Source organism: Schistocerca americana, chromosome 3 (genome assembly GCF_021461395.2).
Source record: "Schistocerca americana isolate TAMUIC-IGC-003095 chromosome 3, iqSchAmer2.1, whole genome shotgun sequence".
In the NCBI taxonomy this organism is placed as follows: domain Eukaryota; kingdom Metazoa; phylum Arthropoda; class Insecta; order Orthoptera; family Acrididae; genus Schistocerca; species Schistocerca americana.
Window position 1 is genome coordinate 769,660,296 of NC_060121.1, and position 14,708 is coordinate 769,675,003.

The 14,708-nt window shown below is 38.0% G+C and overlaps 1 protein-coding gene across 1 annotated transcript in view; it reads right to left on the minus strand.

Moving 5' to 3' along the window:
• Window positions 1–643: 643 nt before the first annotated feature.
• Window positions 644–14,708, minus strand: part of LOC124606391 (UDP-glycosyltransferase UGT5-like) — a 61,439-nt gene continuing 47,374 nt past the window's right edge. Inside the window, exons 4-6 of the mRNA XM_047138371.1 lie at window positions 1,692–1,914; window positions 1,389–1,608; window positions 644–920 (exon numbers count right to left, since the gene is read on the minus strand). Of these exons, the coding sequence (XP_046994327.1) occupies window positions 644–920; window positions 1,389–1,608; window positions 1,692–1,914 (720 nt within the window). The remainder of the gene's footprint in view (window positions 921–1,388; window positions 1,609–1,691; window positions 1,915–14,708) is intronic.

Sequence of the window (14,708 nt, forward strand, 5' to 3'; positions counted from 1 at the left end):
TCCCCTACGCTCTGTAAAGAAGTATGGTACTCATCATCATATTCAAGTGTATATTTTGAAATAATTATGCGTCTTATTAATAACATCAGTGTCACTATCAATACTACCAAAATTTGTGTTGCTGACAACAGTGACATTGATGAATATTAAGACTAGTATCATATACGTAAGGCAGAGTTAATATATGAAAACAGCAACAGCCAAGAGATTTGAAGCAACTGTCACACACATACACATACATACTCTATCTCCCTCTCTCTCTCACAAACACACACACACACACACACACACACACACACAACACAAACACACACAGAAAAATAGATAAATGCACTAGTAAATTAAATATGATGTGAGTATAATTCAGTCTCCAGTCTCTGTAAGGTATAACAGTGCAAATTCCATTGAAACTAAAACAATGTGAAACAAAATACGTTTGTTTTATACATAATATCATCCTTTAATGAATAAAAATAATTATCTTCCAGTCACCTGCACAGCAGGGATTATTATTTTTTATTGGAGTACCATGTACGAACGTGTCTAAAGGTTAAGTTCATAAACTATCACAGAAACTTCTTTCTGACCTCTCTCTTCACATGTTCAATCTATAGAACGACTGTAGACACCTACAAAAGTAGCTTCACGCAGTCTTCTGCTTCAGATTAAGAGCCAAAAGTCTTTTGCAATAGGTAGCTGCCTTGAACAGCACGTAGACCACGATGGACGCCATTGCAACAACGAACCCAATCACGTCGAGCAGCAGCAGCTGCCACCAGCTCAGGTCAAGGGCTGCACTGCGCATGTGCGGAGCACCCTTGTGACGTATCACGTACTCGATCCACCAGACGGCATTGTCCAGGGACCTCTCCTGGTGCTCACGGAATACTGCTGAGAAACGCTTCATGTTTTCTCGATAGCTGTCGTAAAAGAGGACAGATAACAATAGGCTACAAACAGCAAAAGAATAGTGTAAAAACCAGCTAAACGTAGTTAATGAAAAAGTAGATGAATATGAATAAAAACAAAAGTCATTGTCCACTACGAAAAACTTTATACAGTCGACTTGGAAAACACTGTTTTTAAATATAATAACAAAGAGGGGAAGTAAATTATCACCAAAGACAGTAACTTGTGCGAGGAAATAAAGTTCACCAACAGAAATTTTCCATTGTAAGTCTAAAGCAAAGACATATCTCGTGCAAGTTAATTAAGAAAACGGCTGTTTCTTTTTAATATTGTCTTATAATGAGATAAAATTAAGGCTCACCTTTTGTTGACATAGACATCAATAGGAGAAAGCAACAGTCAAACTAGAGAGGGGAATGAAGTGGCTGTCTGTATGTTCCCTTGATAACATAAATGAAATTTAATATTTCTGTTCCTACCTGTCGTTTTCAAGAACTGTGTGAATGGCTTTCAGAATGGTATCAGTAGTGACATCTCTGAACAGCAGCTGGTAACCAATACCAGATTGTACCATCTTAGCCACATTCTGTTGCTGGTCCGCAAAAAAGGGAATTCCTATCAGGGGTACTGCAAAATAACTTGCTTCATTCATGCTCTGAAGTCCTCCCTGGGTAATGAACAGACGAATGTTTGGATGTGCTGGAAAAGCGAAAAGGGAGGTAAGACAAATAGCTTTTACAGTGCTGCACCTACAAAAATTGGTGCACTGAACAGAAGCTTACCCAAGACGTCCTGCTGGGGCAGCCACTTGGCTATCATGACGTTCTCCGGCTGTCCAGGCAGGCTGTCCACCTCCCACTTCCAAAGTACTCGCTGTGGTAACTGCGCAAAAGCTTCCAAGAATGCAATTCGTTTGTGCTCAGGCATTGTACTACCCTTCACATTAGTACCAAAGCTGAAGTAAATCACACCGTTTCTTGCACCATCAAGGAAATCCTGGATATCCTGCAAAATAATTAATCTCGTATTGTATACTCAGTCATTTAAAATAGGGGATGTGCCTTTCAAATCGCCTCACAAGTAGGTAAACCGTTTTTGATTAGGTACAGTAAATTCTTTCCATCCTTGAATACAATAAATGCTCCATTTTTTTTTTTTGTAAAATAATAAAAACAAATTTTATAACAACAGCAAAATCAATCTCAAATAATTTTCATCGCAGTGTTTTATCCTATAAGTACCAAAGCCAGTAATCTCATCTACCTCTAAAATACTAGTTGCCACCAATATGAGAGAGTATCTGCATAGTTAGGATGTCGTGGATATGAGCCTGTGATAAGGCGCTGATACGAATTAAATAAGTGTTCACTCATACACATGCTTCATAATAACTGAGGAAATTTAAATCACTCTGTAGATGAATAAGTTACATGTAAAAATTTTATTTTCTTACAACTGTCGAACACATGTTATTATATAGTGCCAATATTTTTGTTAAATCTAAGTACTTCTAAGTTATTGGAACCTCAGCCTCAACCCAATAATTCTGCAATTTTTGCATCACAATACATTCGAAATGGTACTAGTAGATTTAACTTTAATCCCTTATGTAACACACACAAGTACACCTTTTTTTAAAAAAAAATTGAGAGTGACAGTTGTTGAGAAAACTTCACAAGGATGAAAATGTGGTAATTTAGACTTTCTCGTCGAATCTGGATGATGAAGTCTTCTTGGGTTATCAGCTGAGTCAAGGTGTCGTTCTGTGGCATCCCACTTGCCGTCTTCAGGTCTGATAACCTGAGAAGGCTTTATCGTCAAGAGTGAAGATGTACTGTCAAGCTTCTCTCGCTAATTAAGACTGTCATAGAGCTGTCTACCAGCGATTTCAAAATGAATACCATGTATTAGTACCACATACATTAATAAACGTCAGCAAGAGCAATTAACTTGTAGGAACCCCAATTCAAAACTTTTCTCTCTCACACAGCGCCACAGTTTAAGAGATTAGGTTCCAGTCTACCTCCAAAAAAGTAATCCATAATTCTAGTTCTCATAAATGTAGAGATCCCACAAACTTATAAAGCTCACGTTTATGTATCATAATTACGCTTTCCTCTGAAACTGCAATCTACATCAAAGAATTGGATGGTTGAGGTTTTGTCAAACTTAAAAATGTGTTAATATGTGAAGAACATTTCATGTGACTCGATAATCCTTTTTCTCTTCTAGGTAGCATCACACCGAATCTGAGAAAAGACGTCATTCCACAATGCTGTATTTTAAAAATCTACTTTATTGAACCCTCCTAGTTTTGGGAGTGATCCAGTTTCAAGTGCATCTAGTTTCACATCGAGACTAAAGTCGTTTTCTTCCATGGTTGTTCAATATAACTAACCACCACTGTGGCAATCCTAAGTGTTTAAAAAAGAGACATTACATATACCAGGGAAAGCATTACATTCAATACTGCACAAAAAAGTTGCTATGTGTACCTATTTATGTCTAAGAAACTAATTCTTTTTGCACATTCATATAGCTACCAAATATTATGGATTCCTGTAACTGATTAGTCAGCCAACAAGTGAATTAGCTATCATTTAACTCTGCAAAACATCATTTGTATGGATAAAATTGTGACATTCAGCGTTACATGATTCACATATATCACAGAAATTTTAGTTATAGATCGTTTCTTACGTATAGTTTTGATTAGATATTTAGTAAGTTGCACTCTCTGTGCACTCCGAAAACCTAACAAGCTATATTTTGGAAGATCTTCAAAGAGATATAAAAATATTGCAATGATTTCCAAAGGGTTTCAGGAACCAAACTCAGTCCTTTTTGAAGAAATAATGCTGCATTTATTTTTATCCACATGGAGGATTTATTCAAGAGAGTATTGCCTTTGTTGATATTCTTTAAAGAAGGAGTATTTTCAAGTTATTAACATTCACTGTAATATGCCTCATTCAGATACTTCTCTTCAGCACCCAGTAAGCATTTTATGTTTAATTTAAGTTGTTAAAACTGTGTGTTTATTTTGAGATTTGGTAAATATTTTCAGTATTCATATCACATTGTCACTATTTGCTTTTAAAACTTTCTACAAGTACCACATGGTTTGAATCGTATGAGTGGAATTATAAATTCAAAAATTGTTTATTTTTAAATCTTTACTTCTATGAGTTTTATTTTTGTAGCTTTGCTAGTCATAGTTGATATGTAAAGTATCCATACCTTAACGGTTGGAATATTTGTTGGATTTTTATGATAATTGGTTCTTCTTCTGTTGTAGTTACATGTCATTGTGCTTTCTTCCTTTCTGTATCTTCCAGTTTCCTGTATATATGACTGTATTTAAGATTGGCTTTTGGCTTTGGTCTTGTAGAGCACATGCGTTGGTATAGCTGTTACTCAATAAGTTTTCTTTTCATTTACTGTTGTAAGCTATGTGCCTTTTAAATTTAATTGTTATGATATACTCTAAGTTTGCTCTCTACAATGACTAAGAACACTTAATTGACTGATCATCATAGCAAGAAATACGATTGTTATTGTCGACTGTAGTTATTGCATGTATAACAGATACATACTTCACCACCTGAACAATAGTCAAGAGCGAATTTGTAGCTCCAGGAAAATATAAATATCTAATTGTATTTGCATGGCTAATACTAAAGATTCCATAGCTCAGTATTTCATCAACTTTATGTAAGATATCAAATACAAACAAGTGATACACAAAACACACTCTAGCAGGGAAAAAAATCTTGCAGATAGTGAGACAGTAGCTGCTAGAATAACAAAGGCAGTGTGAGTTTTGGATATCTGGAAGCAATCTCCACAAAATTTCTAAATGACAACTTTTTATTCATTGACTGTATGTGTTTAGTGTTATCCTACAACTGAAAATTCTACTTTCAGCCAGTGTCTGGTGGTTTAGCTACATCATCAATAAATATTAAGGACATACATACCCTATGGAACAGCTATTACCATTACACAATGCTTTCATGAAACAATGAGAACTGATAATTAACAAGGACTACTCAAATTCTGATAAATATTGTCAGCATTGTTGAAAGAAATAAGATGAGTGCGATGTTATATGGCTCTTTTCACTGCTGTTATACACACCACCTGTACAAATGATCAAAACACACCTCCTAAAAGTGGTAGAAAAATAAAGCATTCATTACTAAATTTACGAGTATGTAATTGATAGAAATGATTTTCGGGGACTTGGCTTCATGATGTCTATAAACATCCCAGTATTGTACAAAATACTGGTCAAAACAAGTGGAGGAACCTACGACATATTTACAGCAATGCCAAAGTCAGCACTTCAGGCGCTTGAAGGCACCATAATACAGACACTTTTCGTAGTATAAACGAATATAATCCTCTGCAAAGTTAAAAGGGAAGAGAAAATCATGGGACTGGACGCCTCATTGATTGTACTATTAGACGATACATGCATCCACACATTTGAAAAATAATTTAAATCGTAGATAGTCGTGAAGAGATGTCTCGTAAATTGGTTTTATCACAGTTAACTAAATCTTCTATCCTGATGCAACTGTTGACCCAAAATCAATGAACCAAGAGTAATGGGAACTCTTGTCGACTTTAGCAACAACGTTTTCAGTCTTGTTACAAGAGATACAACAGTAGAAAACGGTACTTCTTGCAACAAGAAAATCAACATGTTTGATGGATTTTGTATTTTTAGCCTGAACTCAAAATATTCACGACCCTTCAATCGCGATATTATAATCAATATTCTTAGATTAGGCATTATTTTTTCATAGAGTGACCAAGGACAGCGTATTTATTCGTTTCTCCAAGAAATACTTTGGCGTGTGAAATGTTATGTACACAACATTATTGTTGATTTCATACTGCTCGTAACAAGTTCGCGTGCAATATATTATGGACTTACATCTACCAGAAAAAAACTTTTTTCCTTTTCCTTATACCTACTTCCGATCTGTCAGAAATAACCTAATTAATTTTCTCGTCTACACTCTTCAAACATCTATGTAGTATGCATATGTTATTTCAACAATGGCGGATCTAAACAAACGATTTTGTTATTCTTCCCCTGTTATCTCATTCTGTTCTTTGCACCATCTTTCTTTATGGTAATTACAATTGTTTAGTTTTGAAGTATAGGTCCTTATATCACAATGTGCAATTCTATCTCTGAAATGAGCGCACTGGTGACATGAAATTTGCTTCCTCCCTACTGAAACCGTTTTTCAGTGAGATCCCGCAAAACACATATAATGTGAACAAACAGTGGTTCAGTTGTAGTACAACATGAACAATATTACATCACAATCTCAAAACAAGCTAATCAAATGATCTCGTTTTTCTTCCCATTGTTTCCCTTAAAACGTGTACGGTATGACTAAGAATAGTTTGAACTATAATGAGAATTTGCAGTTATTTGTGAGATATTGTGAAAACAGCAGCTACTAAAATCAATACAATTCTCAGGTCGCACTCTATTAAATCACCACTTGAGGGTAAATGTGCGTTGTTTTATTGGGGAAAAATTCTGGAATAACATCCCGTTTCATAGGGTCTTCTTCACAGATATGATTACCAAAATTTGTAGGCAAGGTTTCAAGTAGAGCTTATAACCCTACTACTACTATTGGAATTTAATATGCTTTTACCTAAATAACAGAAACGCTGTCTCTATGTTCCCACGAATAACCCTCATACTAAAATTTAGTTTAGTTTCTAAATAAAGTACACTGTGTGAGGATAGTCCTGTTTATAGGAAAAGCTAACCAATAGAGTTACCCTTTTTACAGGATTTGACCGTGTGTTGTGTCTAATGAATAAGTAAATCAGACTATTCACTTCTTTTCCTAAGATCTTACCCACCGGTTAGATAGAAACGCGGTATGAATAATATTACACTGAATCTGCGACAACTCAGTTCAAAGTTCATTTAGTGGTTTAAAACATGTACTGACGGCCGCCAGCCTATCCAGTCAATTAAACAATGAAGTATTGGAAAAGCAGAAGTATGAATTGTGCCCACTTTCTTGCTACTGTTTAATTTGGCTCTTCACATAAATATTACTCCTCGTAAACAATGCTCGACTACACCCTTATACATTGCGCTTGCAAAAGAGAAAAAAGCCCTGTAGATAACTTCAAGGAAGCTAAAAAAAATTGACCAGGGGACCTTTAGAAAAGTACTTTCCATAATAAACAAACTTAAATAGTAAAATACTTAGATACTAAAGCGCACACTTTTTATACTGGATATTTAACTTCAAGAAATCCTCTTTCTTACTGGAATTTACTTTCAAAAGATATTACTCTTTGAAGTAATTTTGTATAGTTATTTAACAGATTCTAATAACTTGGCTTCACTTTGGTTGGATTTTACGTAAGCAAACTTTTACTATAACATTTTGCAATAGTTGAGAAAACTTTGTTATTATTTACACAAAAACAATTTAAATGGTAACTCTTTATATTAACTTGGCACTTCAAAAGTCTGTAAAACAGGATACTCGGATTAATCAAACACCAGGAAGAAACTCTATATAGGTGTATGGTTAGGATGAAATAACAGGATGAACCAGTTCCTTTAAAGTTCAAGAATTATTATTAAAACACGGTTTAAATTAATGGTTCACGTTGTACAAAAGTAAAAATACAAAAAAAAAAATCTTATCTGGTGGCTGTAGGCTTGGGTGTGGCGAACAATTATGACGGCTACACTACCTATAGTATGGCCTGCAATTATCTTGCTGTATGGCTCCATTTCTCTTCTTGGCATTGTTCAATTTTACATACAGTAGCTCAACAACTCGCAGCTATCCCGTAAGCCATTTGCAGTCTTCGTCCGAGGCATTTTTGTGCAAATTTGCAGGCAAAGTTTCTCCTGCTCCACAGAGGTGTTGCCTCAATCACTGCTGCTTACAGACTGATTGGCTTACTTTCCGCGCTTGCTCTAGGTAGCACGCCAATTTGCCCTTGCCACCTTTTCGACTTTCCAGAACCACTTCCATTTCAAATGCAAGCATACTGGCTTTTACATAACGCCTATCTCTTACACTGTTCCTAGGGGTGACCAGTTCTTAAATTGTCAAATTTACTCAACATTAACAATTTATACACATAAATATTTTTAAATGCGAAATGTCATTAGAAAATTATTTACAGTAATAAACAATTTACATAGTATTTTACATACATTACTCACATACATTGCGAAGAACTTCAAACTTCAGTGTAGCACACTTTACTTTACATCTACAGAAAATATAGTACCAATATCCGAAAATTTTAAAGCAAAAAAATTATAAAAATTTAAATTAACCATAAACAAGTAATGTTATAGGCTGTGTTGTTTGTTACGAGTGTCTTAAGCCAGAACAGGGTCGCTAAAGAGACTCTGAACCAACTGCAGCATCTGTGATATCTAGAAATGACTCATCCGGTGGTACTGCGAAACCAGATTAAGGAAATATTCAAAGAAAATAGTGATGTCTTCCACGTCAGTACCATATGAAGGACATAAAGATATTAGGGAAAGATCTTTGGGATACTCATAGTTGGTGGCTATTCAGAAATACGATTGGTGACTGAAAAGGAGTGATGAGGTGAGGAATTTTGCCAGTACACTATGTACTGCATGGTGAGTTTCCTTCCCAAGACACCATTTGGGAGATCAGAGCGTATCTATACGCCACAGCTAGCAAGAATGATTTGTACTGGAAAGAATAGTCAATTGCATGAGTGTTGAGTAGCGCTTCAATTTAGACCGCAGTACCCCGAGTGCCATACAACCAGTTGTTGCTGTTGTTGTCTTCAATCCTGAGACTGGTTTGATGCTGCTCTCCATGCTACTCTATCCTGTGTAAGCTACTTCATCTCCCAGTAATTATTGCAACCTACATCCTTCTGAATCTGCTTAGTGTACTCATCTCATGGTCTCCCTCTACGATTTTTACCCTCCACACTACACTCCAATGCTAAATTTGTGATCCCTTGATGCCTCAGAACACGTCCTACCAACCAATCCCTTCTTCTAGTCAAGTTGTGCCACAAACTCCTCTTCACCCCAATTACCTCCTCATTAGTTACGTGATCTACCCATCTAATCTTCAACATTCTTCTGTAGCACCACTTTTCGAAAGCTTCTATTCTCTTTTTGTCCAAACTATTTATCGTCCATGTTTCACTTCCATACATGGCTACATTCCATACAAATACTTTCAGAAACGACTTCCTGACACTTAAATCTATACTCGATGTTAACAAATTTCTCTTCTTCAAAAACGCTTTCCTTGCCATTGCCAGTCTACATTTTATATCCTCTCTACTTCGACCATCATCAGTTATTTTGCTCCCCAAATAGCAAAACTCCTTTACTTCTTAACGTGTTTCATTTCCTGATCTAATTCCCTCAGCATCACCCTACTTAATTCGACTGCATTCCATTATCCTCGTTTTGCTTTTGTTGATGTTCATCTTATATCCCCCTTTCAAGACACTGTCTATTCCGTTTAACTGCTCTTCCAAGTCCTGTGCTGTCTCTGACAAAATTACAATGTCATCGGCGAACCTCAACGTTTTTATTTCTTCTCCATGGATTTTAATACCTACACCGAATTTTTCTTTCGTTTCCTTTACTGTTTGCTTAATATACAGATTGAACAACATCGGGGACAGGTTACAACCCTCTCTCACTCCCTTCCCAACCGCTGCTTCCCTTTCATGCCCCTCGACTCTTATAACTGCCATCTGGTTTCGGTACAAATTGTAAATAGACTTTCGCTCCCTGTATTTTACCCCTGCCACCTTTAGAATTTGAAAGAGAGTATTCCAGTCAACACTGTCAAAAGCTTTCTCTAAGTCCACAAATGCTAGAAATGTAGGTTTGCCTTTCCTTAATCTATTCTCTAAGATAAGTCGTAGGGTCATTATTGCCTCACGTGCTCCAACATTCTGCGGAATCGAAACTGATCTTCGTCGAGGTCGGCTTCTACCAGTTTTTCCATTCGTCTGTAAAGAATTCGCGTTAGTATTTTGCAGCAGTGACTTATTAAACTGATAGTTCGGTAATTTTCACATCTGCCAACACCTGCTTTCTTTGGGATTGGAATTATTCTATTCTTCTTGAAGTCTGAGGGTACTTCGCCTGTCACATACACCTTGCTCACCAGATGGTAGAGTTTTGTCAGGACTGGCTCTCCCAAGGCCGTCAGTAGTTCCAACGGAATGTTGTCTACTCCCGGGGCCTTGTTCCGACTCAGGTCTTTCAGTGCTCTGTCAAACTCTTCACGCAGTATCGTATCTCCATTTCATCTTCATCTACATCCTATTCCATTTCCGTCATATTGTCTTCAAGTACATCACCCTTGTATAGACCCTCTATATACTCCTTCCACCCTTCTGCTTTGCCTTCTTTGCATACAACTGGGTTTCCATCAATGGTCTTGATATTCATGCAAGTGGTTCTCCTTTCTCCAAAGATCTCTTTAATTTTCCTGTAGGCAGTATCTATCTTACCCCTAATGAGATAAGTCTCACACATCCTTACATGTGTCCTCCAGCCATCCCTGCTTAGCCATTTTGCACTTCCGGTCTATCTCATTTTTGAGACGTTTGCATTCCCTTTTGCCTACTTCATTTACTGCATTTTTATTTTTTCTCCTTTCATCAATTAAATTCAATATTTCTTCTGTTATCCAAGGATTTCTACTAGCTCTCGTCTTTTTACCTACTAGATCCACTGCTGCCTTCACTACTTCATCCCTCAGAGCTACCCATTATTCTTCTACTGTTTTTCTTTCCCTCATTCCTGTCAATTGTTCCCTTATGCTCTCCCTCAAACTCTGTACAACCTCTGGCTTAGTCAAATTATCTAGGTCCCATCTATTTAAATTCCCACCTTTTTGCAGTTTCTTCAGTTTTAATCTACAGGTCATAACCAATAGATTGTGGTCAGAGTCCACATCTGCCCCTGGAAATGTCTTACAACTTAAAACCTGGTTCCTAAATCTCTGTCTTACCATTATATAATCTATCTGATACCTTCTAGTATCTCCAGGATCCTTCCATGTGTACAACCTTCTTTTATGATTCTTGAACTAAGTGTTAGCTATGATTAAGTTATGCTCTATGCAAAATTCTACTAGACGGCTTCCTCTTTCTTTTCTCGCCCCCAATCCATATTCACCCACTATATTTCCTTCTCTCCCTTTTCCTACACTCGAATTCCAGTCACCCATGACTATTAAATTTTCGTCTCCCTTCACTACCGGAATAATTTCTTTTATCTCATCATACATTTCATCAATTTCTTCATCATCTGCAGAGCTAGTTGGCATATAAACTTGTACTACTGTAGTAGACGTGGGCTTAGTGTCTATCTTGACCACAATAATGCGTTCACTATCCTGTTGGTAGTAGCTTACTCGCACTCCTATTTTTTTTATTAATTATTAAACCTACTCCTGCACTACCCCTATTTGATTTTGTATTTATAACCCTATATTCACCTGACCAGAAGTCTTGTTCCTCCTGCCAACGAACTTCACTAATTCCCACTATATCGAACTTTAACTTTTCCATTTCCCTTTTTAAATTTTCTAACCTACCTGCCCGATTAAGGGATCTGACATCCCACGCTACGATCCGTAGAATGCCAGTTTTCTTTCTCTTGATAACAACGTCCTCTTGAGTAGTCCCCGCCCGGAGATCCGAATGGGGGTCTATTTTACCTCCAGAATATTTTACCCAAGAGGACGCCATCATCATCATTTAACCATACAGTAAAGCTGGATGCCCTCGGGAAAAATTACGGCCTTCTTTCAGCCGTTCGCAGTACCAGCTTAGCAAGGCCGTTTTGGTTAGTGTTGCAAGGCCGGATCAGTCAATCATCCAGACTGTTGCCCCTGCAACTACAGAAAAGGCTGCTGACCCTCTTCAGGAACCACACGTTTGTCTGGCCTCTCAACAGATATCCCTCCGTTGTGGTTGCACCTACCGTACGGCCATCTGTATTGCTGAGGCACGCAAGCCTCCCCACCAACGGCAAGGTCCATGGTTCATGGGGTAGGCATACAACCAGTGATTTATTGGTTTTCTTCAGCTCTTCTGTTCATTGTGTTGGAAAGAAAAATATTGACACGTCACTGTGTTTGTTTTGACCAACTAAAGCGGTAGTAAAGGAGTAGCAGAAGTACTGAACTAGGTTTCCAAATGTTCCTTTACAAAGGAAATACTACAAATATTGACACAGCACAATTAGCGCATCATTAGAAAAATAAGTGCTGTAGATATTAATGGCAATGACGCTGAGAAACAAAAGAGATCATTTAACTGAACAGGTCCCCCAAAGTCCAATGGATTCCCTGCCAGAGTCTATACAGGATCTGCAGTTGACTTAGACCCTTTTTTTGACCATAATAAACCGTAGATCTCTCTGAATCTGTGCCCATTATTTGCTCACACCTGCCTACAAGAAGAATAGCAGAAATGATTCACAAAATTGCCATGTAATGTCATTGACATCCAGCACTTGTAAGATCTTAGAACAACTTATGAGCCCAAATGTAGTGAGATATCTCGAACAGAATCACCTCTTCCAACTCCAACCAGCATGAATTTGGAACGAACCAGTCATACGAAACCAAACTAACCTTCTTCACACAGGACGTCCCGAAACCCGTGGGTCAAGGCAAAAACGTAGACTCAATTTGTCTAGTCTTCCGTCAAAGCATTTGATTCAGTGAAATACGGACGATTATTAACTAAGTCCAATTATACGAGGTTTTTGATTGGGTTAATGATTTCTTTGGTATCGACATATCCAGATCTAATTCAACATATACCTCAGGGACATGTATTACTATGCTTGCTGTTAATGCTGTACGTTAATGACATGATCGACAATATTGATAGCATTCCCAGACTTCTTGCAGATGATGCTGTTACGTATAATGACCCACTATCTGAGAATAAGTTGCACAGTTATTGAGTAACAGATTAATAATGTTTCAAAGTAGTGCAAAGATTGGAAACGAAACTTGCTTCAGATATTCAGAAGCGTAAAACTGTGTACATCACAAAATGCTAGCACGTTATAGTCCATGAGTACTATGGCAGAAAAATCTGCATGTAACAATTTGTGGGGATATGAAATGGAAAGATATTGTAAGCCTAGTCGTAGACAAACTGGTGTCTAACTTCGGTTCATTAGTACCATACATCTACATCTACATCCATACTCCGCAAGCCACCTGACGGTGTGTGGCGGAGGGTACCTTGAGTACCTCTATCGGTTCTCCCTTCTATTCCATTCTCGTATTGCTCGTGGAAAGAAGGATTGTCGGTATGCCTCTGTGTGGGCTCTAATCTCTCTGATTTTATCCTCATGGTCTCTTCGCGAGATATACGTAGGAGGGAGCAATATACTGCTTGACTCTTCGGTGAAGGTATGTTCTCGAAACTTTGACAAAAGCCCGTACCGAGCTACTGAGCGTCTCTCCTGCAGAGTCTTCCACTGGAGTTTATCTATCATCTCCGTAACGCTTTCGCGATTACTAAATGATCCTGTAACAAAGCGCGCTGCTCTCCGTTGGATCTTCTCTATATCTTCTATCAACCCTATCTGGTACGGATCCCACACTGCTGAGCAGTATTCAAACAGTGGGCGAACAAGCGTACTGTAACCTACTTTCTTTGTTTTCGGATTGCATTTCCTTAGGATTCTTCCAATGAATCTCAGTCTGGCATCTGCTTTACCCACGATCAACTTTATATGATCATTCCATTTTAAATCACTCCTAATGCGTACTCCCAGATAATTTATGGTATTAACTGCTTCCAGTTGCTGACCTGCTATTTTGTAGCTAAATGATAAGGGATCTATCTTTCTGTGTATTCGCAGCACATTACACTTGTCTACATTGAGATTGAATTGCCATTCCCTGCACCATGCGTCAATTCGCTGCAGATCCTCCTGCATTTCAGTACAATTTTCCATTGTTACAACCTCTCGATACACCACAGCATCACCCGCAAAAAGCCTCAGTGAACTTCCGATGTCATCCACAAGGTCATTTATGTATATTGTGAATAGCAACGGTCCTATGACACACCCCTGCGGCACACCTGAAATCACTCTTACTTCGGATGACTTCTCTCCATTGAGAATGACATGCTGCGTCCTGTTATCTAGGAACTCCTCAATCCAATCACACAATTGGTCTGGTAGTCCATATGCTCTTACTTTGTTCATTAAACGACTGTGGGGAACTGTATCGAACGCCTTGCGAATGTCAATAAACACGGCATCTACCTGTGAACCCGTATCTATGGCCCTCTGAGTCTCGTGGACGAATAGCGCGAGCTGGGTTTCACATGACCGTCTTTTTCGAAACCCATGCTGATTCCTACAGAGTAGATTTCTTGTCTCCAGAAAAGTCATTATACTCGAACACAATACGTGTTCCAAAATTCTGTAACTGATCGGCGTTAGAGATATAGGTCTATAGTTCTGCACATCTGCTCGACGTCCCTTCTTGAAAACGGGGATGACCTGTGCCCTTTTCCAATCCTTTGGAACGCTACGCTCTTCTAGAGACCTACGGTACACCGCTGCAAGAAGGGGGGCAAGTTCCTTCGCGTACTCTGTGTAAAATTGAACTGGTATCCCATCAGGTCCAGAGGCCTTTCCTCTTTTGAGCGATTTTAATTGTTTCTCTATCCCTATACTGTGTAAATGCATTCACTCTACAGAGGAGATCGCTTAA